This window comes from Setaria viridis, chromosome 7 (assembly GCF_005286985.2).
Source record: "Setaria viridis chromosome 7, Setaria_viridis_v4.0, whole genome shotgun sequence".
In the NCBI taxonomy this organism is placed as follows: domain Eukaryota; kingdom Viridiplantae; phylum Streptophyta; class Magnoliopsida; order Poales; family Poaceae; genus Setaria; species Setaria viridis.
This window is the reverse complement of record NC_048269.2, coordinates 7411174-7438446: the sequence shown is the minus strand read 5'-3', so window position 1 is coordinate 7438446 and position 27273 is coordinate 7411174. Positions and strand designations below refer to the sequence as shown.

The following is a 27273-nucleotide window of genomic DNA, read 5'->3' as shown; positions in this document are numbered from 1 at the left end:
CGCCGGGTGGACGCGACCTGGTTTGTCCTAGGAGGGGGCTGGTGGACAGACTCCCCCTGTCTCTTTGGGGGCGCGTCGGGCATCACCCTGCTTGCGTTCTGCCCGCGTCGCCGGGACGCGGAACTTTCCGCCTGCTGGACGGCGGCGCATTCGAGCAAGTCGCGCATCTCTTGGCGTGTCCGTCGCTCCTCGGGCGTCGCCGGCTCGGGGAGTTGCCGGAGCAAGGCCGCCGCAGTCGCGACATTTTGGCTGGCGCTGTGAAGAGCTGTGGACGCTCTTCGTCCGCGCAAATGCGCTGCTGGACGTCGCGTGCCCGCTGTCGTGCTCCGCCTTCGTGGCGGGGACGCTCGACCTCTTGGCGGGACGCTGCGCGCGCCTCTGGCTGCTGAGAGCGCTCCGGGGCCCTTGGTAAGGCTCCGGTCGTAGCCGCGGCGCGCGCGGGGGGGGGGAGTCCTTTGTCTCTCCTCGGCGCCATTGTCGTTGGACCCCTCGGAGTGCACATCGGCCATGAAGTACTCACGTGAGGGGTGGGGGCTCCCGTTGCTAGAGCCGGCGTCGGAGGTCGTCCTCGCCACGCCTGCGAGCTTGTTGCTCGTGGGCGACATGGTCATGGACCGCGTCAGAAGGCGACCGTAAGTCTCCGCGGCGTTGCGTAGCCCGAAGAGCCGATCACCCGGGAAGGACCCTCCGCCGCGCGCCCGGCCGCTCGCCGCTGTCCCGACGGTGGGGCCAAGGATGGCGGGACGAGCGGGCAAGACGAGGATAGGGATCAGCTCGATCGCTTCCCCGGTGGTGAGGAAGTCCAGACTCTCGAAGCGGATCAGGGAGCCCGGAGCGAAGCTGATATCGTGATTGGCCATCTGAAGCCGGAGATGTACGTGCAAAGGTCCCCTACCTGGCGCGCCAACTGTCGTTGTCAATATTAGCGGATCAAGACTTAGACTAGTAAATTTCTTTTATGCGCGTAAGGCTTCGGATGGTGGCGTGGGAGACACGGGGTTAGACTGGTTCGAGCAAAAGAGGCCCTACGTCCAGTATCGAGGATGCTCGTGTTGCCCACGCGGGGTTCTGTAGTAGGAGTTACTGATGGACGAGAGAGGGATCTGATCCCATGTCTCTTGAAGGTGCTTGTGCTCTAAGGGAATGCGAGAGTGTGCTGTTGGCTTGAGGGAAAAGAATCCGAGCCCCCCGTCTCTGGCCACCGATGCTCCTTTTATATCGTAAGGGGACTGCCGGGGTTACAGGTGAGACTGGGTGGTGAGAGCCGTAAAGAGTTTAAACGTAGTATGGTAAAAATACAACACGAAGGGAGAAACCAAGTTCCTTGGTTTCCCATCGTCCACGCCGGCCTTCGGCGTCTGCCGGCGCGTATGCTGGAGGAGGAGGGTCGCCACTCGCCAACTGTCATCGCGCCCTGCATATGGCCTCCTCGATGGCTGTAGCCGCTGTGTCATGATGAGGGCATTTCGTCGTGACTCAGGTGTCCGTTGGGAGGGACGGTGGATTCCACCATCCTGCTGATGGCTCGCGGAGAGCGGGCGTGACATCCCTGCTGCCGGGCGCATGGGGCCCAAGAACGGGCGAGTCTTCCCTCTGCTCCGGGCGGCGCAGGCCATGAGTGCCTTGCGGCGAATGGAAGGAGGCCGCCGGTACTATAGCTTGTACAGTGCGGCCGTGCATGGGTACTTGCAGCGGGTTGCATAAGGAGCGCGATCATCCTTCTTCCTGACAGACCTGCGGTGCATTTATGGCGAGGTCGACAGGGGGACCCATGAGATCGTTGCCCTGATCATCCGGTCCGCGCCCAAGGGGAATATCCGTCTCGTGGACCCCAGTGAGTCCGACCCCTGCGCCCAGGGTCCGGCGAGGCGGAACCTTGCGGCGAGGGGTCGGGCGCTCCTGACCCCGGGACCGTGGTCGGACGAGGCGGAGTCCCGCTCATGTTGGGCTTGACGGCGATTTCGCTATCTTGGATGGGCCTGGGCCTTCATGATTTTTGCTTTAAGCGGTATTAGGAGATCGTTAATATTTCCCCCCAACAGCGCCCGATCGACGGCAGCAGCAACACTTGCACGACTCCAACCTCATGCACCAACCGCCTCGCCGGGAGAAAGGTTCAATGCTCCCACATATTTGAGTACTACCGTGCTCCCAACCCGTGGATGCACCTCAAAATGAGCATATTGGTTATCTAACAATTTAGTTAGATCCGCGGATTAGAAGCACGGTAGCACCCAACCTGCAGAAGCACTAATCCTTTCTAGCCTCGCCGGAATCTCTGGACCACTTGAGCTCATTGTCCATCGAGTAGGGTCAAGAAACGTGGCGTGGTCCATCAGGTCAGCAAGACACTCACACATCAGTTGTGGCTGCCGAGCATGTAAGAAGAGCAAGCGGCTACACGCCCAGTCGCCCCACCAACCTGTTCCATGCCACATCGATCAAACAAGAGCAAGAGCCGAAGTGCCGAATGCACTCGCTGTCCCGCATGATGGACGCGCCGCGGTGGAGATGTGGGGGCTCTTCTTGGTGACGGGCCACGGCGTGCTCGCGGAGGTGGCAGCCACGGCCCTGGGCGCAGCGCGTGCGTTCCACGACGCCGACGGCGGGGAGGGCAGCGAGAAGGCGCGGCTCTACACGCGGGACCCAGCCAAGGTGGTGAAGTACAACTGCAACTTCCGAACTGGCGTGACATGCTCTACCTTCGCCAGGCGCCTGACCTGCCGGCCGACGGCGAGATGCCGGAGAACTGCCGGTGAGTGCTCTCTTCTCCGCTCACTATCTTGTTTGATAATGGTAATACTAGTAACATATTGTCGTGAATCCTGATAAGTGATGACCAACGACCTCACGGGAGGATAAATCAGTGAAGTAGATGGATTTGGCCACCCATATTGTTTTGTGGAAGTTTCAAGTTGCAGCTGATGCTGGTGAATATTTGGAGCTATGTTTTGCCATGTTTTTTCACAGAGAACTCCTATTTCTGTTCTATTGTTTAAGGCTAGGCAACACTTAGTGCATCACTAGTACTGTAGTACAGTATCAACTTATTATTGGCAAGCGCAAGTTGCCTGATGAAACACTACTTTGTACAGGACTTCCATATTTTTCCTCAAACCACTACCTCCGGTAAAATATTATGGCAGAACCACCCAAATTAACCCAGCTAAAGTATACTAAACATCACCTCAAATGCAAATAGACACTTTAATCAGATCAAGATGGTAGTCTGTCGGGTTTCACCCAATACAACCATGTATTTCCGATCGAAACAAGCATACCAAGCTCGTACGAAGACGAGTTCAGAGATTACAACAATCCAGATAATATATTACATGTCCCAAATTAAGTTATTACAAACAAGAGTTCAATGCATAAAGGAGTGGTTCAGATTTCAAAGCAGAGGAAAACAAAGTCTAACATCGATACATAATACCATGGTGAAGCTTGCCATGATATCAATCACCACGATCCTCGCTGATCGAGGATGGGTCCCACTTAACCATCTAACCCGGAGGGAGCTAGGACGGCCAAGTTACACAAGCAACAAAGTCATTCACATCCACATTACCTAAAAAGATAGCCACAAGTAACGCTGATGTAACACCTGCTATTTTAGCCATCAGAAATAATTCCGAAGAAATAGAAGCAAATCATGAAGAAAAGGAGAAGAAATTGGCTAAGAATCAAATTCGAGTCAAATTTGACCAAAATTTGAATTTTGAATTCAAAATTCAGAAAAATTTGGCAAAAATATAGAACCAAAGGATAAGAGTGTTTAGAACTTGGAGATCAAGATTGGGGACAAGATCTGGTCCTAGATGTCTCAAAAAAATCAAAGAAAGAAATTAAAACCGAAATGTACTATTCATCGTCCGACAATAGGAATTTCAGAAAACAGCACAAGAGTCCATTTTGGAAATTAATTTCTGCCAAATTTTCCAAATAAGTGGACCAAGACAACTATACAGTGATGAAGTATGGACTTTGGACAAATAGATTCGGGTGTTGTTGATCAGGAACAGTAAAGGGAACAAATTCAAAATTTAGCTCAAAGTCAGCACTTTGTCACAGTAGACTGAATTGCTGAATCTGTCTAAGTCTGAAACAGCAATAGGTAGCTAAGTTTGGAGCCGATTTCAGAAGAATGTAGAGCAAAAGGTGTGAGTGTTTATGGGCAAAATGGAATCTTTGGAAGTTGTAGAACACAAATGGATGGAAGTTGGACTGAGAAGAGTGGAATTGGTGCACTGAAAGTGAATTAATAGATGGGTACATGGCCATGTCAAATGACTGACGAACTGAACTTCAAGTTTCAGAGTAATTCAGTTAGATGAGGGAAAGAATTCAAAATTTGACTATGTAGGATGTTTATCTCGGGTCAGAGCAAAAATAAAACTTGGAGAGTTCAAGTTTATCTACAACATTGCTTAAAGGACCGGGGAGCCGTCGGATTCAAAATCAACCATGATTTGGATCTGAATTTTCAGGCGTCAGAAACAAAAGAGGGGGGGGGGGCGACAGAGCAAGCAGGACGTGTCGCCGCCGGTGCTTCTGCCGCAGTCCAACTTGACATCTAGGCCACCTCCGCGCTACGCAAGTCCCTAGCTAGGTCACGGTGTCAACCATGCGCACGGTAAAACTTCATATATCTACCGCTCCCGCCGCCGTGCTTACCGTCGGTCCTTTTTACCGCCGCCGTCCTCTCTGTCAAACCGCCGCCGCCGAGCAAAATACTCCCACCACGCTGCAGCTCCCGTCGATTCCCTCCATCCACACCTCCACTTACACCCCACCAGCAATCCTAGCAACTTGTTGCCCAGCCCCTCCGCCGGCATACCCTACATCACCTTCATTTCCGTCCGCCACCGCCGCACCTCCTGCTCACGGTGAGCACCCTCTTGCCGCTACTCTCCGTCCTTATGGGTAGTCGTAGATGAGTCCTTGGGGTACTAGGGAGCTGTAGGGGTAGTCATCAAGGTAGGTTGCGCTGTCGTTGTGCCTAATCACGACCGACCGTAGGCGCCGCCGCCCGCCGCCGTGGAGGGAGTGGCTCCGGCCACCTCCTGGGGAGTTACCGCCGCGCACGGGTGCGCTAGGGCATGGGGATGCTTCCCTGGCCTAGCCCCGTCGCCGGTGGGGCGCCGGCCGGCGAGCCGCACCGCCCCCTGTCGCGCCCGGTTTTTGGCGGGAGGAGGAAGAAGAGTCTGGCATCGGCGGGCCCGCGCGTCAGAGGAAGCAGGGGAGAGAAGGAGGCCGGCCGAGCGGGAGAGATGGTTGGGCCGGAGCCCAGTCGGCCCAAGTGCCGGCACGGGGAAGGGCCGTTGGAGGAAAAGGCCGGAGGCCCAGGTGGTCCAGCAGACCGGCTTCGCGGAAGAGGAGGAAAAGGAGAGATGGGCCGTCGGGCCATTGCCGGATGGAGAAAAGAAAACGAAAAAGAAAATAGCCCAGTAGGCCCAGTAGGGGTTTAAGAGGCCGGCGGGTCAGATAAATAGGAGAAAGAGGTGGGTCCAAGCCGCGGGCCCAGCGTAAAAGAGAGGGGGTAGAGTTAGGGCGCGTGAGAAAAGTAGGCCGAGGTGTTTTTCGGGAAAAAGTTAGATTTTCTTTATAGAATAAATAGATTAAATCCAATCTCACCATTTAAATCACAGAAATTTCTAGGGGTGTCCAAAATTAGTGAAACCGATTTTGTTAGGCTTATTTTATTTTTCTTTATGCATTAAAATTTTTATACCTTAGGAAAAATAATAAAAATTTGGGTATTTATTTAATGCCTTTCTTTTAAGGTATTTAAATAAATACTTAATCATTATTAAATGCATAAAATATGGAATAACATTTTCATAATCACAAATTATTGTTAACTCATAGGAAATTAGGTTTCAAGATTAGAAAATAATTATAATATCTTCTAAAAATAAAAGAAAAAGCCCTAAGTAAGGATAGTTAAGGAAATAAAATTGTTGGGCTAATCTTTTCGGGTTTTTGTGTGTTGGCTTGCAACTTTATCATGATAAATTGTATAGTCCTTGTTGGCTTGCAACTTTATCATGAAGGAAAGTTGTATAGTCTTGTATTAAAAAAGTTGCATTCCTAACCCCTGCATATGCTTTGTCATAGACACCGAAGCACCAGAAGGAGATTTCTCGGAATTTTCAGAAGGATCTCTGGAATTCGAAGAGATCATTGAATTGGTTCCCTACGAGGCCAACCCTTCAGACAGTGCTAACTTTTTTATAGAACAAGGCAAGCCCCGGTGCATTATACCTATTATTTTGGAGTCGATATTTCATGTGTCCAATTATCGGTTATTTGCTATATGAATGCACTAGGTCTAGGAGTTGCTTGAAACCCATTCTTGTGCATTATCCTACCTTGTTTTAAGGACATCTTTGCCACTTGTTCAAACATTTAGTAAATAACCCAAGTCTAGAAATGCTTAGTTGCTTAAACAATTGGTTTACCGAACCTTAAGGTAAATATTGAGTCATGCATGTTATTTATGGAAAGATAACTTGGAAGTTAAGAAGCGGACAGAAGCTAAGGATGTAGTTCTGTCTGCTAGATTAATTTGGTTAAGGCCCGATTCGTTGTCTTAACCTTTGATCAAGTGAAAGACATCTGATCACTTACTGGGTATGGGACCAGTAAAGCCCAGTAGGTTAGTAAACCCTCTGATCGGGAATACTTCATACCCGCGCTTGACGTGCTGGAGATTGGCAGGGGCGTAGCCTGAAACTCACATGGCGATCAGGCCAGACGTGGGGTCCCATGTGGGGGTGCGTCCCTGGGTCTGGGTAGTCTTATTCCCAATCGTTGGATTTGCTAATCGAAAAGTCGTTATGTACGACCTGGACAGTCGTATATAACTGGTGATCAGGGTACTCTCCTGCAGGATGTAATTTGATCTGGATCGTTGCAATTCTCGGTTATGAATGCACTTGATCACTGTTGAGCATCGTAGCATAAATTCATGAATGCTACATCTTTCCACTAATGTTTTGGTGTATGACTTAATACCTTGTTGTTTGCAATTAATCTTCTATCATCATCTAGAATGGTTAGGTAATAACTTAATTGAAATAAAAGATAAAGCTAAGGACACTCTTATAATAAGCTCTTTTAGCAAAAAGTGCATCAACCAGTACACCAAAAAGCTATCATGCGGTTCCAAGAAAAACTATTATATTGGTTAGTCGGGTAAGCCTTGCTGAGTACCTCGTACTCAGGGTTATCCCTTGTGGCTATTTTCAGAGGCACCGCAGGAATCCACTGAGGAGGAAGCCCCGAAAAACTAGGGTATTGTTATGAGTCTCACAATACCCTTAGAAGAAATCTTAAAATGTTCATCTCCCACCTGAACCGTTTATGTTTAAAATCCTAGAACCTCTGTCTAATCTGCACTGTTAAGTTTATTTCAAACTATGTCTTGTAATAACTCGTACCTCGTGTATGTATGTAAAAATGTAATATTTGTTGATGCTTTCCCATCGCGGAAACAATCCTGATGTATGGCTATGAGACGTGACGTGGATCATTCGAGGAGTCCTAGGGACACTCGACGGACGACCGGACTTATACTGTTTTAAATGCGTTTCAGATAATTGCTGCATCGGCAGCGATTAGGCGCATTTAAACCAGTTTAAGTTGGACGGTTCCGCCACAGCTGAGTATACTAATACTCCGCAAGACTTACCCGTCAGGTGTATCTAATCCACCGACTCTGAGACATGCAAGGCTTTTTGGCTGAGGGATTTGTTTTGTCAAAAGCTTCTAAAGTGGATCCTTACAATTTAATCAAGTATCAATATTAAGCATCATCCTTGTTCACCTTCTTACTCAATGCAGGAAAAGAGGTCAAGCAGTTCCAAACTGTGAGAAGCAGACGATTGGAATCGAATTTCTTAACCTTGTAAGGTGTACCTAAACACACGACATATGCTACTGCCGCGACGGGTTCACATATATCAATGGTTCCCGTCAATTCGCGGCATTTATCTAGATCCCACTTCCTTGGATACAAGGCCCCACCGGTCCTGGAATGACACTGTACCGTGACTGCACTTGTACCCACATGCGACCGCAGGGGAACTCAGTTCCAGAGAGAGCGGGGGAAAGATCCACGCCGGTTATAATCAGGTACTAGGTTTACTGATTCCTCATACTCTTATCATGTTTTTAGTACGTTCAAACACTTGACCAGAACTCCCACACATTTTGACCTTAGCAGTTTTTCCTCTATACAGATGGGGCATCAATAATTGCAGAACATAGTACCAAATCCCACCCGTAAACCTTATGATTCCAACATAAGTAAACAGGCAACTCCTATAGCTCGCAAGTGACAGTGAATCACTCGATTTTTACCTTGTCCCTATTAGCATAGCAACTACTCGACTTAACATGCTAGCATTCAAGTCATGGGTACTAGAAGCATTCAACTAAGGTTTATAAACTTAATACACAAATATAAGTAACATAAGTATTGCATAATTTGAAAATTAGGGTTATGCTCCGGGGCTTGCCTTCCTGTACTAGGTTAGACTGAGGCTCGTTTGAGCTTAACTGGGGTACTATGCAACCTCGATCTGGTTTACCTCTGCAAATGGCTCCTCCTCAGCTGCCGAAAGTAGCTCGTATTCTACACGAGATGCATATGCAAGAGTTCAATTACATGTTTCTATGTGCAGGTGGCATTTCACGGATTATTGCAGAAGTAAATATTGCATTTTGACCATGTTCGTCTAGACAAGAATTCAAACTTTGATTTCTTCATAAAGTAAGGTGTATTGCGATTTAAAACTCGAGCTTGGCTTTGATGGTGATTGTGTATATATATAAGATTTTAATAACTTAAAATTCACAAATAAGGGTGGGGTTATTTTGGGGTTGCTCAACATTCATTTGGAAAGTTGTTCTGTTTCTGAATTTTACACCAACACAACTTAGCATTTAAGCATTTGGACTTAAAACAGTAAGATCATCATTTAAACCAGTAGCATAAATTACATATCTAGAACAAGCATGTCAAGAGTAAACTAATAGAAGTGGTTTCATATTTTTCTAAGTTTTCTATGATTTAATGCATTTATTGGCTTTTATAAAAAATAAATCCTAGGGTGAAATACATAACAGTGACATGTCCAATAATATTTTTCAGTGAAACTAGACATCATCCGGAGTCCAACAAAAATTGATTTCACATTTTTACCATTTTTCTACCATTTTCTACAAGTTTTCAAAGTTTTAGCCATTTAATCCATTTTAAAATAGAAAAGGTTAAATACGTTTCACGTAAGGGGCCCTGAATCTATTGAACATTTCAATGGGGTTCTCGTATTCTACGGTTCAAACCCTAGAAAGAATTTGGGGCTTGCATTGTGGCCCTTAAGTTTGGCCGGCGGCGCGGCGAGCTTGATTTTGGCGAGTGCCAACGGGGAGGGGGCAAGGTGAGGGTCTGGGCGGGATGAGGGGCTAACCTAGGGCCTATGAGCTGTGGGTGTCAAAGGCGGAGGGTGACCGGAGGTGGAGCTTGACGGCGAGGCCTCGGGCGCGGTGGAGGCTCGTCGTCTCCGGCGCTAGTGGTGGCGGAGATGGCCGGGGAGAGCTCGGGAAGGTGGTGTAGGGTACGGGTGGTCCACCAGAGGGCTTAGGTAGTGGCAGGGGTGCTTGGAGGGGAGGGCTCCATGGGGAGGTGCTACGGGCGGCGCGGCAGAGCTTCGGCGAAGGGGCGAATGAGGCGTGCGCCAGTGAGCTCGGAGAGGAGCGACTTTTATAGCCGGCTGGAGGGCGAAGAGGGGATAAGCTTGGGCCCACCGGGGAGCATGGAGGTGGCCGGTGACTGGCGGAGCAGGCAGGAGCGCGCGACGGTTGGCCGGTGGAGGCGTGTGAGCGTGCGGGCGCGCGTGGATGCCGTGCGGGGACTGGCCGGCCGGGATTGTGGTGTGAAGGATCTGGCTTGTCTCGCGTAGCGACTGGGTGAGGTGGTGTGCTCATCAGGTCGCATCGCCGGTGGGCATTGGCCGGCGACGTGGCAGCTGCAGCGGCGAGGCTGGGCAGGAGCGCGTGGCGCGCGGCTGGGCATTGGCTGGGATCGATCAGCCGATCGGGTGAGGGAGATAGCGCGCACGTGCGGTTGGGCGAGCGCCGGGGACGTGCTGTCCCATCACCGGCGGCGAGTGGCCGGCGGGGCTGCACCAAGCGGGTGGTGCGTCACGCCACGACATGCCGTGCGCGATCACGCCCCGATCGCGTGCACGTGCTGTCGCGAGTGTGTGTAGGCAACAGGTTCAGGGGCTGATTTTCTCCCGATTTCAAATTCAAACTTTGAATTTTTCAAATATAAAAGTTTGAGTTGGGTCTTCAAGCTACAACTTTTACAAATACAAACCAGTGAAATTCGGGCTAGAATTGGAGATATAATTGGATGAAAAAATGGTGGAATGTCGGCTTAGGCTGATTTTTGAATTTGCCCCAAATTCGACTGAAATTTGATTCAAGTTTTGAACACCTTCCACTCAAAATCAGCGAAAGCTCAAATAACAAAAGTTGCTTGTTTTAAAAATTTCTATAACTCCTGTATTGGCCAAAAGTTGAGTTTACATACGAATTTTTGTTTTCAACTCTTACCCCAATTACGTGCTTTTGATGGTGTTTTTCAACACTTAGGAAATTTGAAAGGTTTTTGAGTTTGGCATTTTGCAAATTTGGATTGTTTCTAATCTTTCCCCCTTATTTCTCTTGTTTTGCCCTTTTGAATTCTATGGTTGTCACAAATGTAGACTTCTGAATTTATGTCACAGCTAAGTCATGACATGCCTATCCTCATGTTTAGGCCCTGTTTGGCACGGCTCCACTCCTAAACTCTAGCAACTCCATCAAAAAATTCAGCCAAACACCCCAACTCCAAAACTCCATGGAGTTGCCAACTCCATGGAGCTGTAGTGCAAATGGAGGTGGAGTTTTGGAGCACCTCTTTTGCTGCTCCAGAAACCTCTCTTTTGAACCTCCTCGTGGAGTTGGTGGGTAATTACCCACCAATGCCACTGGTTACACAAAAAAACATTTCATTCTATTCTCTCTTCTATTCTCTCGAGCCCCACTCGCCGCCAGAGCCCCGCCCGTCGCCGCCCCCGTGGCCGGCCGGCCTCGCCGCCCGCCGCCCGCCCCGTCGCCCGTCGCCGCCCGCCACCCGCTGCCCGTCGCCGCCCGCCGCCCGTCGCCGCCCGCCGCCTGTCGTCGCCCGTCGCCGCGCCCGTCGCCCGTCGTCGCTTGTCGTCGCCCGTCGCCGCCCGTCGCCGCCCGCCGCCCGTCGCCGCCCACCCCACCGCCCAGCCCGCCGCCCGCCGCACCCGTCGCTGCCCGCCGCCCGTCATCGCCCGTCGCCGCCCACCCCGCCGCCCGCCGTTGAGCCCGCCGCCCACCCCGCCGCCCGTCGCCGCCCAGCCCGCCACCCACCCCGCCGCCCGTGGAGGGTCTCCCGTGTGCAGCACAATGCAGTGGAAAAGGGGGAAGAAGAAGATGAGATAGAGAGGATGACAAGTGGGGCCTTAATTAGGGGGCAATAATGGCAATCCACATTGAAATTGATCTTTTTTAGAGCTGAGAGCACCCATCTAGCCAAACACCTTATTTTTGTTCTGGAGTTTTGGAGCGGAGCTGGCTCCATGTGGAGTTCAGGAGTGGAGCAGCTCCACCCGGAGTTGGAGCCATGCCAAACAGGACCTTCCTTTTGTCCAAATTTTGACTAAAAAGAAGCACGTCGATAGTGTGCCAAACTAGACTGGCTATGTGCTCTGAACGCCACCTGCCTTGGCACTCGACTCTATTGCCCGCGGAGAACGGCTGCCCATTTCTTAATTTCTCTGTTTTTTCCCCGCAAACACACAAAAGTAATTCTACACCACAATCAGATATTGCCATGCTGCTGGAGTGATTCTTTGTATCATTGTATTGAAATTTGTTAGGCGCACTAGTGGAAAAATGACTTTCCATCCTCAACAAAAATCTTGTTTGTTTTTGACCCGGAATTAAAGAGGATTTAGTCCCGGGTCTAAATTTTGTAATCCGATACCAACCCTAACTAAAGCCCTCGGAGGCTTTAGTTCGGGTTCGTAAGACCAACCGAGACTAAAGGATCACCTAGATCACCTTTAGTCCCGGTTGGTGTTACCAATCAGGACTAAAGGATCACCTTTAGTCACGATTGGTGTTACCAATTAGGACTAAAGAGTTCCCATGAGTTACTACGAAAGGATTGCATCCCCTATTTAGTTTTTTTCATGCGCCTATTTTGCGTAAAAAATCGCGTGATTTGTGATATGCCACATGCACGTGTTGTGGGAGTCTCCCGAGAATTTCTAATATTTTTTTTAGCGCAACCGGGACTACTGACATCGTAGGCTGAGGCCAGAATCTTCAGATATACATATCTATTTACATTGCTACTTTTCTGACCAAACATGGACTCAAGTACTCATAGCTATGATTTGTAAACAAAAAAGATGGTACTAGACAGTGAACGTTACCTGCTGTTGATTTTACAGGGATGCGTTCTTTGACTACGCCAGGCACACCAAGCGTTTGCTTGGCACATTGTACAAGTTGCTGCCGGAGGCTCTTGGGCTTGGCCCGACCTACCGAACTGACATAGACTGCAACAAAGGGCACATGATATTGTTCCACTACTATCCTCCATGCCCTGAGCCCGAACTCGCCATAGGGACAACCAGGCATTCCGACACCGGCTTCCTCACCGTGCTCCTTCAGGATGACAACGGTGGCCTGCAGGTCCTCCACGGCGATCAGTGGATTGACGTCCCGCCGACGCCAGGAGCGTTCATAGTGAACGTCGGCGATCTCATGCAGGTATGTACAGTATGCTCATCGTTGAGGTCCCAACTGCTGATTATCGCAACAAATCGGGAAGCTCATCGTTAGTGTCAGATCTTAATCATCGTTTGTCATAACTAAGTTTTTGTTGTGTGTATGCGCAGATGATGTCGAACGACAAGTTCAAAAGCGCCGAGCACAGGGTGGTGGCGAAGAAGGCTGGACCGAGGGTCTCGATGGCGTGCTTTACCAGCCATTAAGATTCGACAAGGATGTATGGCCCTATCAGGGAGCTGCTGTCTGATGAGAATTCCCCGTTGTACAGGGAAACACTCGCAAAATATTACATCAGGTCAGCCGGACGCTCACACATCACTCGTGGCAGCCGAGCAGATAAGAAGAGCCGGCGGCTACACGCCCAGTCGCCCCACCAACCTGTTCCGTGCCACATCGATCAAACAAGAACAAGAGCCGAAGTGCCGAACGCACTCGCTGTCCCCCGTCCCGGCCCTGCCGCCGGCCGCAACCAACGCCGCGACACGCGTAACCATGTCGTCCGCCCCGGCCCCCTCTCCCGCCACCAGCGCCGCCGTCCCCTACGACCGCCTGGCTGAGCTCCGCGCGCTGGACGCGAGCTTCGCGGGCGTTCGTGGCCTCGTCGCGTCCGGCGCCACGAGCGTCCCACGCATCTTCCGCGTTCCGAACCCCGAACAGCCGCCGCCACAACAGCCCGGCGCTCCCCACCACCACCAGCCGACCTGCATCCCGACGATCGACCTCAGCGCGGCGGACCACGACGCGCTGGTGGCGGCCGTGCGGCGCGCCGCGGCGGAGTGGGGGCTCTTCCTGGTGACGGGCCACGGCGTGCCCGCGGAGGTGGCCGCCGCGGCCCTGGGCGCAGCGCGGGCGTTCCACGACGCCGACGGCGGGGAGGGCAGCGAGAAGGCGCGGCTCTACACACGGGACCCGGCCAAGGCGGTCAAGTACAACTGCAACTTCGACTTGTACGAGTCACCTGTGGCCAACTGGCGCGACACGCTCTACCTTCGCCTGGCGCCTGACCCGCCGGCCGACGGCGAGATGCCGGAGAACTGCCGGTGAGCGCTCTCGTCTCCGCTCACTACCTTGTTTGATAATGGTAATACTAGTAACATATTCTCGTGAATCCTGATGAGTGATGACCAACGACCTCACGGGAGGATAAATCAGTGAAGTAGATGGATTTGGGCACCCATATTGTTTTGTGGAAGTTTCAAGTTGCAGCTGATGCTGGTGAATATTTGGAGCTATGTTTTGCCATGATTTTTCACAGAGAACTCCTATTTCTGTTCTATTGTTTAAGGCTAGGTAACACTTAGTGCATCACTAGTACTGTAGTACAGTATCAACTTATTATTGGCAAGCGCTAAGTTGCCTGATGAAACACTACTTTGTACAGGACTCGCATATTTTTCCTCAAACCACTACCTCCGGTAAAATGTAGACTTCTGAATTTATGTCTCAGCGAAGTCATGACATGCCTATCCTCATGTTTACTTTTGTTCACATTTTGACTAAAAGGAAGCATGTCGATAGTGTGCCAAACTAGACTGGCTATGTGCTCTGAACGCCACCTGCCACTTGGCACTCGACTCTATTGCCGTCGGAGAACGGCTGCCCATTTCTTAATTTCTCTGTTTCTTCCCCGCAAACACACAAAAGTAAAAATTCTACACCACAATCATAGATATTGCCATGCTGGTGGAGTGTTTCTTTGTATTATTGTATCGAACTTTGTAAGGACATTTTTTATTATGTGTGTAGAGTGGAAAAACAACCTTCCATCCTCAACGAAAATCTTGGCTGTTTTTGACCGGGGACGGTTTAGTCCGGATCTAAATTTCGTAATCCGACATCAACCGGAACTAAAGCCCTCGGAGGCTTTAGTCCGGGTTTGTAAGATCAACCGGGACTAAAGGATCACTTTTAGTCCCGGTTAGTGTTACCAACCACGACTAAAGGGTCTCCACGAGTTACTATAAAAGGATTGCATCTCCTACTTAGTTAGTTTTTCTTCACACGTATATTTCGCGTGAAAAATCGTGTGACTTGTGACAGCGATGTGTGCGTGTTGTGGGAGCCTCTCAGGATTTTCTAATAGTTTTTTGGCGCAACTGGGACTACTGCTCGTTTCTCTACCAGCGACATCGTGGGCTGTAGAATCTTCAGATAAACATATCTATTTACATTGCTACTTTTCTGACCAAACATGGACTCAAGTACTCATAGCTATGATTTGTAAACATAAAAGATGGTACTAGACAGTGAACGCTACCTGCTGTTGATTTTACAGGGATGCGTTCTTTGACTACGCCAGGCACACCAAGCGTTTGCTTGGCACATTGTACAGGTTGCTGTCGGAGGCTCTTGGGCTTGGCCCGACCTACCTAACTGACATAGACTGCAACAAAGGGCAGATGATATTGTTCCACTACTATCCTCCATGCCCTGAGCCCGATCTCGCCATCGGGACAACCAGGCATTCCGACACCGGCTTCCTCACCGTGCTCCTTCAGGATGACATCGGTGGCCTGCAGGTCCTCCACGACGATCAGTGGATTGACGTCCCGCCGACGCCAGGAGCGTTCATAGTGAACGTCGGTGATCTCATGCAGGTATGTACAGTATGCTCATTGTTGAGGTCCCAACTGTTGATTATCGCAACAAATCGGGGAGGTCATCGTTAGTGTCAGATCTTAATCATCGTTTGTCATAACTAAGTTTTTGTTGTGTGTATGCGCAGATGATGTCGAACGACAAGTTCAAAAGCGCCGAGCACAGGGTGGTGGCGAAGAAGGCTGGACCGAGGGTCTCGATCGCGTGCTTTACCAGCCATTCAGATTCGACAAGGATGTATGGCCCTATCAAGGAGCTGCTGTCTGATGAGAATCCCCCGTTGTACAGGGAAACACTCGCGAAAGATTACATAGCGCATTACTACACGGTTGGGTTGGGTCGCAAGGCGGCTATTTACGATTTCCGGCTCTGAATTCAGACTGGAATTATATATCATGTGCAATGCATCAATTAAGAAGGCATTGGAGATTGTATGGTATATACTCATATGCAAACAAAATAGGAGAAACAAAGGAAATGGAGCAATAAAGAATGCTGGTAAACTGGAGGTTGTCGTTCTTACCGTCGTGCTCCATGTTTAATAATGACCATTTACTTTCATATATGCCCGGTTGTACATTATTACATTGTTTTTTTAATTTCTAGTCTAAAATTTAGTATCAAGCAATATCGTTTGTAGTCCCTCCATTCGGCTATGTTTCTTCATGGCATCGTGAGGAAACATTTCACGGTACTCCTGTTCACTGCCGCCGTTCTCCTCACGATTAAGCATCTTATAGCTATCACTTTGGTCGCAGTCCGTGATGCTCTCCCCGTTTGTCTAGCTTCTTATGGCTCAGGTGAGCATGCATTGTGATTATAATTCCTTTGTTCTCGTTTCTCCTTCTACCTAAGATGTATCCTGATCTTGCAGTGACGGGGTTGGTCGGTGCTTGATCTTTAACCTCTCTGTGTAGAAATGAAATGTAAGTATGCTTTCTTAGCTTCCCATAGATTCTTAAAAAAAAGAAAAGATTTCACAATTGTCGTTGTCAAGATTAGCGGATCAAGACTTAGACTAGTAAATTTCTTTTATGCCTGTAAGACTTCGGATGGTGGCGTGAGAGACACGGGGTTCAGACTGGTTCGGGCAAAGGAACGCCCTACGTCCAGTATCGGGAGCTGCTCGTGTTGGCCACGCGGGGTTCTGTAGTAGGGGTTATAGGAGTGCGAGAGAGGGAGCTGATCCCAGGTCTCTTGGGTGTGCACTGATGCTCTAAGTGGGTGTGAGTGTGTTCTGTTCGCTTGAGAGTCCCCTTGTCTCAGGCCCCCGGTTCTCCTTTTATAGCGCAAGGGAGCCACCGGGGTTACAGGTGAGACCGGGTGTCAGGGGGAGTAAGAGAGACAAACAAAGCTAAGTAAAATACAACATAAGGAGAGGGACCAAGTTCCAGGGCCGCCGCCCCTCACTCCGGCCTCCGGCTCCTGTCAGCGCGTCCGTCGGGAGAGGGCGGCTGCCTCCAGATCCTGTCGATGATCTCTCCGGTGGCCGTTGCTGCCGGGCATGATGATGATGTTCAGTCTTGGTGTCTGTGCCCGCCGGGGAGGATGGCCGATTCTGTTATCTTGCTGATCACCCGTGAGACGCGGACGTTGCGTCCCTGTCATCGGGAGCGCGGGGCGCGAGAACGAGCGGAACACCCTCCTGTGCCGGATGGCGCGGGCCATGAGGACCCTGTGGCGGATTAGAGGGAGCCGCGGCCACTGCAGCTCGCACCGCACGGTCGCGCATGGGTACTTGTGATAGGTCGCGTTGGGAGCGCCAGCTCCTTTCTGCATGCTAGGGCCGCGGCGCATTTATGGTGAGGTCGATAGGGGGGCCCACGAGATCCGCGCCCTGATCCTCCAATCTGCGCCCGAGGCAGATATTTGTCTTGTGGGCCCGAATGAGTCCGACCCCCACGCCCAGGGTCGGGCGAGGCAGAGTTTTGCGGCGAGGGTCGGGCGCTCCCGTTCCTGATCCCCTGGGTCGGGCGAGGCAGAGTTTAGTCTTCAAGGGGTCGGGAATGTCCGACCCCGGGACACCGGGTCAGGCGAGGCGGAGCGTGGCCTCTCCCTCTCGTATTGGGCCGATGGCAGTCTTGTTACCTTAAGTGGGCCTGGGCCTTTACGTTTTGTTGTTTCCATGGGCTTGGGGAGATCGTTAATATTTCCCCCCAATAGTAACCCCGAGCCTCTGGTGGAGCGGCGACGCTCCTCCAGAGGCTGCTATGATCACCAGTATGGGATCCTCGCGGTTGATCCGGGACAAGAGGTGTTGTTCGGATGGCTTGACCGAGGGGATCAATTAGGCGACGCATCCTGTGAGCGACTCGGCGTGGGAGGACTTCTTGTCGTTCCCTTCCGTCTGCGAGCCTTAAGTTGAGACCACCCGCGTGGCCTTAGGTTGCGAGGCCAGCCCCGAGCCCCCGCGCGTTGCAGGGGACCGGTCAGAGGCTAGGTTGACTTTTGTTCATTACCCCTCAAGCGTCCGTTCGCTAGGACGGAGGGGGCGAGCCGTGCAACGCTATCCTCGTCGGATGAATCGGGGTGCTCGTTGAGCTACTAACGGGTTGATTCGAGTGGGATCCCGGTCCCGTTCGGGGGGGGGGGGAGGTCCGGCTTGGGCCAAGCTGGTGGCGTACCCCAGGCTTCGGTCGGCCAGTTCATATAGTTCCCGAGTCCGTTCGGTCGGATCCGTGGGCTCGTTGCCTTCCTTCGGGGAAAAACCATGAACTTTGATGCCGGTCTGGACTCGAATGTGAGATTGAGACGCCCTGGGCTGTCGCGCGCCCGGGTGATGGTCGCTAGCGGACCCGTCTCTTCTCACCCCTCACTCGGGGTTATCCTGAGGTGGCTGTCGAACCCGTGGTGGGCCAGCCTTCGAACCTCTGGATCGTAATGGGCCGTAGGGGCGTTTTCAGCCCCGTATCCCTTTTTACCTTTTGATGGGCCTTGGGCCGAATCGTAGTGGAGGTTGCGTCTTGGGCCGAACGTGGAGGATGTCGTGTGCGTGTCTTCCGGGAGACGAAGTGGTGGAGGGCGCCAACCCACGAATCAAGGGAGGAGAGGATGTTTCCACTGCAGATCGTGCGCACGGTTTCTGAAAAGGGAGCGGGCGTGACGGGGGCGTACGTAGCGTTGCATTTATTGCGATAAGGGCATCTGTTCTGCTTCCCTCACGCCTTCCTTATAAAATGAGGACTTCGCCTCGCTGGTTCTGCCCGCCATCTGCCTTCAAGCCTTTTCGTCTCCTCGTACGCCCTCAGCTCTTCTACGCCCGCTTCGTCTTCCTCCGCCCAGCGCCACACCCTTTCTCCCCATCCCCCGTCGAGTTCTTCTCCCTCCAGCGATGGGATCCTGGGCGCGTTAAAACTTCAGCTCCTCGCGCGCCGACGGCCTCGTGAAGAAGGGCCTCCTCTGGGAGAGGACGGGGAGGGATGAGTGGAGGTTCCCTGAGATGGAGGAGGTGCCGAATCCGCCCGCCGGCCACGTCGTATGTTTCGCCCACTTCCACGAGAGGGGGTTCGTGACTCCGCCGAGCCTCTTCTTCCGCGGGATCTTGCACTACTATGGGCTTGAGCTGCAGCACCTCAACCCCAACGGGATCTAGCACATCGTGGCGTTCATCGCGTTGGGCGAGGGGTTCCTGGGCATTGAGCCCAACTTCTCGCTGTGGAAGTACTTCTTCACGGTCAGCCTGTACCAGAAGGCCGAGAAGAGGGGAAACCAGCAGCGGTCGACCCCGGTGCTGATAGGATGCGCCGGAATCCACCTCCGCCATACTCGTGCCAAGGAGTACATGGCGATGAAGACCGCGGCATCCCACAAGGGGTGGCACCAGTAGTGGTTCTATGTGAAGAACTACCCCAACTCTGCCCTGCCGGAGTTCACCGGCCGCGTCATTGAGGTGGTGCCGGAAGTGTGGTCGTACGGCCCGGTGGAGAAGGCGAAGAAGAGGATCACCGGCTTGCTGTAGGCCATCGAGCACCTAAAGGGGAGGGGACTGACCGGAGCCGGGGTCAACGGGGCGTACCACGCCTGGAGGGTGGCGCCGCTGATGCTCCAGGTCCGCTCGCTTGCCGAGATGACCCCCAGCGCGCCGACCGAGGGCACTGTCCTTGCGACGGGTGTGCTCGCTGCCTCCGTTGTCTGACGCACTGGAGGACAAGGACACCGATTATCCGGTGCCTGGCCACCCTCCGATGCGCCCAGATGAGAATTTCATCGATCTGGTAAGGACTCCGTGCGCCAACCTTCTGTTTTCATTTTTCTTGGTCCGCCGCTCTGACGCAGGGCTTTTTTGCATTTGCAGGGCATCATGACTCGAGTCGTGGACTCTTGCCCGCCGGTGCCGGAGGACGCCGAGCGGCGGCTGCAGAACCGTCTCCTTGCTGAGAAGCAAAAGCGCTGCAAGGACAAGGAGACGGCGAAGAAGAAGAAGAGGGCCGCCAAGGAGTTCTAGTGGCGGCGACGAGGATAGGTCGTGTCGAACGACGACGACGATGACGATGACGACGATGAGGAGGAAGAGGAGGAGGAGTTCACCCTGTCCCCCCAGTTTGGCATGCTTGTTATCCGGGAAATGTGCTCCCAAACAGCCGTGGGGGACGAAGCGGGCAGGCCGCCTGCTCGGGACTTGGTCCCGCAAAGCTCCGGGGCCGCGCCCCGGGGGTCGACTGAGCCGACCCCCGTCCCTCCGCCTGCGGTTCAGGAGCAGAGGAGTGGCGGCAAGCGGCCGTTGCTGGATGCCCCGGGGTCGGCGTCAGGCACGGAGGCGAAACGCCTGCGCCGCCCTTGCGCTGCAGGAGTGTAAGTGAAGTTTCTTCGCGGGTCTCGTTTCTTTCCAGGCCTTGAGTTTGTTTTCGCTGATGTTTTTTGCTGTTTCGCAGCACCGCCCCTCGAGGCCTCATCCCACAGCTGGCGCCCAAGAAGGCGCTGCGGGTGTTGTCCGCCCCTGCGGGGCGGACCGCGGCCCCGCCCACGGCGAGCGGCGGGGTCCCTGGTGAGGTCGCGGGTCCCACCGTGGAGGTGGCCCCCGCGGCAGTGACCGGTGGAGTGGTGCCACCGCCGGGCACGAGAGAGGGCGCGGACCTAGCTCCGCCTTCCACTTCTTCGGCCGACCCCGCGGTGCAGAGTATCGCTCCCAGGGGCCCTCAGGCCGGGGAGGTTATCGACCTCGACGCCGACGAGGCGGAGGGAACGACGGCGGTGGAGACGGGGACGGATGTCCCAGCGGCCGCGACGGGGATGGCGGTGGCGACGGAGGAAGGAGAGCCTGCCCCCGCGGCCACGGCTGGGATGGCGGCAGCGGGGGAGGCTGGGACGCCCACCCCGGCGGCTGTGACGGAGGAGGCTGTGGCGACGGAGACGGGGACTTCCGCCCGGGGAGCCACGGCGGAGGTTGCACCGGCGGCGGAGGTGGAGGTACCTGCTCCGGAGGCCCCGACAGGGGCGGAGACGCCTGCCTTCACGTTGGATGACGCCACGGAATGGGGCAAGTGGCAGGCGATGCAGGGCGGCGTCGCTAACGTCCGCGCGGCTCTGTCCTCGACGTTGGGGGAGTTGGACGGCATCGTCCTCCTCGGTGGCTAGGTATGGTACCTTCTCCGTTGGTGGTTGTTTCCTTTCCGTTGCTTTACCCCTGATGGCGTATTGTTTTGTAGGCTCTCCAAGAATGCAGTCGGGGGAAATCCGATTTCCTCCGGCTAGAGCGGGGGCTCTGGGAGCGCTTCAACTTGGAGAGGCAGCGGACTGGGGAGCTGACCATGTAAGTTGCTGCCGCCCAGCAGGTCATCGACGATCTGTAGAGGCGCGAGCAAGCGGCGCAGGAGGATGTGCGGCGGGCGGAGGCCAAGTTCCAAGCTGTCGTCGATAAGGCTCGCCTCGACCGCGAGGAGCTCCAGGCCGCTGCTGCCGAGGGGCCCGCCTTGATGCCGAGGAGCTCGCGCGGTTGAGGGGAGAGCTTGATGCCCTTCAGAAAACCGTTGAGCGCATCCGACGCGAGCGGCAAAAGGCCTGGCAGGAGCGGGACTTTGAGGCGGCCCGGAAGGACGAGGCCGAGAAGGTGGCGGCCGAGCTTGGCGCGGAGGTCGGCCAGCTCCAAGCGCAAGTGCAGGGGCTCCAGACTGCTGTGGCCCAGGGGGTCGACCGGGAGCATGAGCTGAAGGCCCGGTCTGAGGGTAAGACTTCTTTTCATTTCTTTGTCTCTGCGGTGTTGCGGTGGTTTCTGATTTGGTGGGTCCTTCCGGGTGATCCTTGCAGACGAAATCGCCCGGCTGAGGGAGGTGCTTGACGCGGAGCGCGCTGAGCACGGCAACCTGCGGGATGCGGTTCCCGTCGTCTGCGACGGCCTCAGCGTGGTCTAGGGGGGACGAGCTCGCTGACGGCTCGTGTCCTCGGGACGTACCGCCGGGCCCGTGAGATCACCGTGGGAGCACTCCACACCGGCATGAGGCGAGCCTTCGGGGTCTTCGGCTCCCACTACTCCAGCATCAACTTCGCCGGGATGAGCGGGAGGTACGCCGCTGGCTACTCCGAGGCCGAGCTGGACGAGATCGACGTGTCAGTGCTCAACCCGGTGGAGGCTAGGGCGAGGCTCCTCGAGGATGAGGCCGTCCCGCCCGAAGATCCTTGGACGAGTTAGCTGTATCGGGCTGGCGCCCAAGATGTAAATACATTAGTGAAAGACTTGCTTTTTGTGATGGCCATAGGGGCCTTTTCTATAACTTGTCGTAAAAAAGTTTCCGATCCTCTTTCTAGTTTTTTAGACTTGGAAAGTTTAGAGCGCGTTGTCGGTCGTGTCAGTAAGCATTGATGAGCGAAGGCACCATAGCTGCTGGGGCGTAGGTTTTTCGCAGTCCGATCAATCTTGCCTGAACACCGTTCATGCACTCTCTCCTTTTCATGCCCGAAGGTTCAGAAAGAGGGTCGGCTCGGAAAGAGAAAGCGTTTTTGAGAGGGTGTCAAGTGGCTTGGGCTGGAGCCCCTGATAGCCCCCGAGGGATATGTGGCCCTGAAGCGGAGCCAGGGTCGGATATCCCTGAGTTCAACGTGGAACTTGAATGGAACCAGCTCAAAATTCTTTTTTTCGTAAATTTTTTTAAATTTACAGAAATGTCCATGTACAGAACTTGGAAATGAAATCAAGGGGTAGAAACACCTTAGCTATTCTATGTTCCAAGCATTGCTGAAGATCTATCCGTCGGGGGTCGCCAGCTTGTAGGTGCCTGGCCGTAGTACCTGCGCGACGATGAAGGGACCTTCCCACGGAGGGGTCAGCTTGTGCTGACCCCTGTTATCCTAGACGAGACGGAGCACCAGGTCGCCGACGTTGAAGGCTCGACCTTGCACCTTGCGGCTGTGGTAGCGTCGTAAGGCCTGCTGGTACTTGGCTGAGTGCAGCAGGGCCACATCGCGTGCCTCATCGAGCTGATCTTTTGTGTCTTCGAGTGATGCCTGGTTCCCTTGTTCGTCATATGCCTTGACCCTCGGCGATGCGTACTCCAGGTCGGTGGGAAGGATGGCCTTGGACCCATAGACCATGAAGAATGGGGTGAAGCTAGTCGCCCGACTGGGGGTTGTCCTCAGACTCCAAAGGCATGCGGGGAGCTCCGCGACCCACCGTCCGCCAAACTTTTTGAGGCGGTCGAAGATCCGTGGCTTTATACCCTGGAGTATCATGCCGTTGGCTCGTTCGACCTGCCCGTTCGTGCGGGGATGTGCCACGGCCGACCAGTCCACTCGGATGTGGTGGTCGTCGCAGAACTGGAGAAACTTCTTTCCGGTGAACTGCGTGCCGTTGTCCGTGATGATGGAGTTGGGGATTCCGAAGCGATGGATGATGTCGGTGAAGAATTGTACCGCCTGCTTGGACTTGATTTGTGCGACCGGTCGTGCTTCGATCCACTTGGAGAACTTGTCGACGGCGACAAGCAGGTGGGTGAAGCCCCCGGGCGCTTTCTTGAAGGGCCCAACAAGATCCAGCCCCCAGACCGCGAAGGGCCACATGATGGGGATGGTCTGGAGTGCCTGCGCGGGCAGATGGGTTTGGCGCACGAAGAACTGGCACCCTTCGCAGGTGCGGACCACGTAGGTGGCGTCGGCGACCGCTGTCGGCCAGTAAAAGCCTTGCCGGAAGGCGTTACCAACGAGGGTTCTTGGCGCGGCATGATGGCCGCAGGCTCCGGCGTGGATGTCTCGAATTAGTGCCTTTCCTTGCTCGATCGGGATGCAGCGCTGGAGGATGCCGGTGTGGCTTCTCTTGTAGAGCTCTTGGTCGATAATGATGAAGGATTTGGCGCGACGCGCAATCCTACGTGCCTCTGTTTTGTTCGCTGGGAGCGTGTCGCGGACGAGGTAGTCGAGGTACGGGGCTCTCCAATTGGGCGGGGGGTGGGCCCCTGCTACAGGGTCTGCAGCGATTTCCATGACTGCGGGGTCAGAGGGGTCGGCTTCCAAGTCTGAGACAGGCGAAGCAGTGCCGACCCTGTCAGGGCCAGCGCCCGAGCCCGGGATAGGTGGCGCGTTGCCAACCTCTCCTGGGTCGGGGCCCGAGTTCGGAGCCGGTGGCGTGTCACCGACCCTCTCCGGTTCTTAGCAACGGATTGAGGGCTTGAACTGGTCGCTGACGAAGACACCGTCGGGTACGGGCTTTCGGCCGGACGCTGCTTTTGCCAGCTCATCGGCTGCCTCGTTGAAACGTCTTGCGACATGGTTGAGCTCTAGCCCGTCGAACTTGTCTTCAAGCTTGCGAACTTCGTTGCAGTAGGCTGCCATCCTGGGGTCATGGCAGCTCCACTCCTTCATGACTTGTTCGACGACTAGCTGAGAGTCGCCCCGGATGTCTAGCCGACGGATGCCCAGCTCGGTGGCGATGCGAAGCCCGTTGAGGAGGGCCTCGTACTCAGCGACACTATTGGACGCAGGAAAGTGGAGGCGGATCATGTACCTGATGCGCACGCCTAGAGGAGAGATGAAGACGAGGCCCACTCCGGCGCAAGCCCTCATCAATGATCCGTCGAAGTACATTGTCTAGTACTCCTGCTTCTCCGGCGCCGATGGTTTCTGGATCTCCGTCCACTCCGCTACAAAATCGACGAGTACCTGGGACTTGATGGCAGTGCGGGGGCCATAGGTGGTGCCCTGGTCCATGAGCTCGAGCACCCACTTCACGATTCATCCCGTGGTGTCCTGGTTCCGCATCACTTCGCCGAGTGGGAACGACGAAACAACCGTTACCGGGTGGGAGTGAAGTAGTGGCGCAACTTCCTCTTCGTGATGAGGATGGCGTAGATGAGCTTCTGGATCTGCGGGTAGCACGCCTTGGACTCAGACAAGACTTCGCTAATGAAATACACCGGGCGCTGCACCTTGAGGGCGTGTCCCTCCTCTTCTCGTTCCACCACTAGGGTCGCGCTAACCACTTGGGTGGTCGCTGCGATGTAGAGCAGGAGGGGCTCGCCATCGGTCGACAAGACTAGGATCGGGGCCTTCGTCAGGAGGTCCTTGAGCCGGTCAAGTGCCTCCTGGGCCTCGACGGTCCATTCGAAGCGGTCAGTCTTCTTTAGGAGTCGATAGACAGGGAGCCCCCGTTCGCCAAGGCCTGAGATGAAGCGGCTCAGAGCCGCCAAGCGTCCCGTGACGCGCTGGACTCCTTTTATATTTCGGATCGGCCCCATGTCGCTGATGGCCGCTATCTTCTCCGGATTGGCTTCGATGCCGCGCACGGAGATGATAAAACCTAGCACCATGCCCCTTGGAACCCCAAAAACGCATTTTTCGGGATTGAGCTTAATAAGTTTGTCCCTCGGCCTTTCGAAGGCTAGTTCAAGGTCAGGGACGAGCTGGTCGCCCTTTTTGGATTTGACTATGATGTCGTCGACGTAAGCCTCAATGGTTCACCCGATGAGGTCTCCGAAACACTTCAGCATGCATCGCTGGAACGTAGCCCCCGTGTTTTTGAGGCCGAATGGCATCTTAATGTAGCAGTAGGGGCCGAAGGGGGTGATGAAGGAGGTAGCGAGCTGGTCGGACTCTTTCATCGCGATCTGATGGTAGCCGGAATACGCGTCAAGGAAGCTAAGGGTTTCGCACCCGGCGGTTGAGTCGACTATCTGACCTATGCGTGGCAAAGGAAATGGGTCCTTTGGGCACGCCTTGTTGAGACCGGTATAATCAACACACATCCTCCATTTCCCATTCTTTTTTCGTACAAGAATAGGATTAGCTAGCCACTCAGGGTGGTACACTTCCTTGATGAATCCGGCTGCAAGAAGCTTCTGGAGTTCCTCGCCCATGCCCTTGCGCCTCTCCTCGTCGAAGCGGCGCAGACCTTGCTTTACTGGCTTGGAGCCGGCCTTGATGTTCAAGGAGTGCTCGGCAACTTCTCTCGGAATGCCGGGCATGTCCGAGGGCTTCCACGCGAAAACGTCGCTGTTCACGCGGAGGAAGTCGACGAGCGCGCTTTCCAATTTGGGAGATAGGGTAGCGCCAATCCGCACGGTCCGGCCGTCGGAGCTGCTGGGGTCGAGGAGGACCTCCTTGACGCCTTCGGTGGCCTCGAAGGAGGTGGCCGACTGCTTGGAGTCGGGCTGGTCCTCGACGCCCTCCGCGAGCTGGACCGCCAAATCTTTTGTGAAGGTAATGGCCGCAGTGTACTCGCAGCATTCTACGTCGCACTCGTACGCCTTTTGGAAAGACGTGCCGACGGTGATGACCCCGTTGGGCCCTGGCATCTTGAGCTTGAGGTAGGTGTAGTTGGGGATGGCCATGAACTTGGCGTAGCATGGCCACCCCAAGATGGCGTGGTAGGTTCCACGGAATCCTACCACCTCGAAGGTAAGGACCTCGTTCCTGTAGTTGGAAGGGGTCCCAAAAGTGACGGGCAAGTCGATCTGCCCGAGAGGCATTGCCTGTTTCCCCGGCACGACACCATGGAATGGTGCCTTGCTAGGGCGGAGGCGGGAGCGATCAATCCCCATGGCGTCGAGGGTCTCGGCGTAGAGGATGTTGAGGCCGCTGCCTCCGTCCATGAGCACCTTGGTGAGGTGCGTCGTGCCGACGATGGGGTCGACGACGAGAGGGTAGCGTCCCGGCTGCAGGACGCGTCCCGGGTTGTCGGACCAGTCGAAGGTGATGGCGGATCCCGACCAGTCGAGGAAGGCCGGTGTTGTAGGCTCGGCCGCGTAGACTTCGTGGCGCTCCAGCTTCTGACAGCGCTTGGAGTCGTACGCTGCCGGGCCGCCGAAGATCATGAAGCAGCCGTCCATCTTGGGGAAGCCATCTTCCTTCTCCTCGTTATCCTTTTTCTCCTCGTCGGGCTTCCGTCTCCGGTTGCTTTTCACCAGGTTGCCTAGAAGTACCTCTTCATGAGGTTGCAGTCCTTGTAGGCGTGCTTCACGGGAAACTCATGGTTCGGGCACGGTCCCTTGAGCAGCTTGTCGAAAAAGCCGGGGGTGCCTTCTAGGGGCGGCTGTCCTCGCTTGTGCTCAACAGCAGCCATGAGGGGATCCTCACACCGCTGCTTGCTCTTCTTCTTCTACTAGCGGTTGGAGGTGCCCTCGTCAGCATCCTCCTCCCGCTTTGCCTTGCCCTTGGAGCGGTCGAAGATTGCTCCAACGGCCTCTTCGCTTGAGGCATAGCTGGTGGCAATATTGAGAAGCTCCTCCATGGTCCGCGAGCCTCGGCGCCTTAGCTCGTGGACGAGGAGCCGGTAGGAAGTTCCTACCAGGAAAGCCCATATGACATCGACATCTGCGACGTTGGAGAGCTCGGTGCGCTTCCTGGAGAAGCATCGGATGTAGTCCC

At 54.2% G+C, this 27273-nt stretch overlaps 2 protein-coding genes across 2 annotated transcripts; both read left to right on the top strand.

The window, feature by feature from the left end:
• The first annotated feature begins 2511 nt into the window (after window positions 1-2511).
• Window positions 2512-13091, top strand: LOC117864562 (1-aminocyclopropane-1-carboxylate oxidase homolog 1-like). Its single transcript, XM_034748694.1, has 3 exons — window positions 2512-2663; window positions 12546-12867; window positions 12996-13091. The coding sequence occupies exons 1-3, from the start codon at window positions 2512-2514 to the stop codon at window positions 13089-13091; spliced, it is 570 nt and encodes a 189-aa protein (XP_034604585.1).
• On the top strand, window positions 12606-16008 carry LOC117862850 (1-aminocyclopropane-1-carboxylate oxidase homolog 1). Its single transcript, XM_034746381.2, has 4 exons — window positions 12606-12867; window positions 12996-13928; window positions 15164-15485; window positions 15614-16008. Exons 2-4 carry the CDS (start codon window positions 13108-13110, stop codon window positions 15857-15859), a joined length of 1389 nt encoding a protein of 462 aa, XP_034602272.1. The 5' UTR covers window positions 12606-12867; window positions 12996-13107; the 3' UTR covers window positions 15860-16008.
• The last annotated feature ends 11265 nt before the right edge of the window (window positions 16009-27273 follow it).

What these genes read in the sequence shown, in the direction of transcription:
- LOC117864562 (XM_034748694.1), top strand. Translation starts at nt 2,512, where the DNA reads ATGTGGGGGCTCTTCTTGGTGACGGGCCACGGCGTGCTCGCGGAGGTG. An exon ending in GACCCAGCCAAGGTGGTGAA is followed by an intron (nt 2,664 to 12,545) that starts GTACAACTGCAA and finishes TTGATTTTACAG; the next exon opens with GGATGCGTTCTTTGACTACG. An exon ending in ACGTCGGCGATCTCATGCAG is followed by an intron (nt 12,868 to 12,995) that starts GTATGTACAGTA and finishes GTGTATGCGCAG; the next exon opens with ATGATGTCGAACGACAAGTT.
- LOC117862850 (XM_034746381.2), top strand. Translation starts at nt 13,108, where the DNA reads ATGGCCCTATCAGGGAGCTGCTGTCTGATGAGAATTCCCCGTTGTACA. An exon ending in GAGATGCCGGAGAACTGCCG is followed by an intron (nt 13,929 to 15,163) that starts GTGAGCGCTCTC and finishes TTGATTTTACAG; the next exon opens with GGATGCGTTCTTTGACTACG. An exon ending in ACGTCGGTGATCTCATGCAG is followed by an intron (nt 15,486 to 15,613) that starts GTATGTACAGTA and finishes GTGTATGCGCAG; the next exon opens with ATGATGTCGAACGACAAGTT.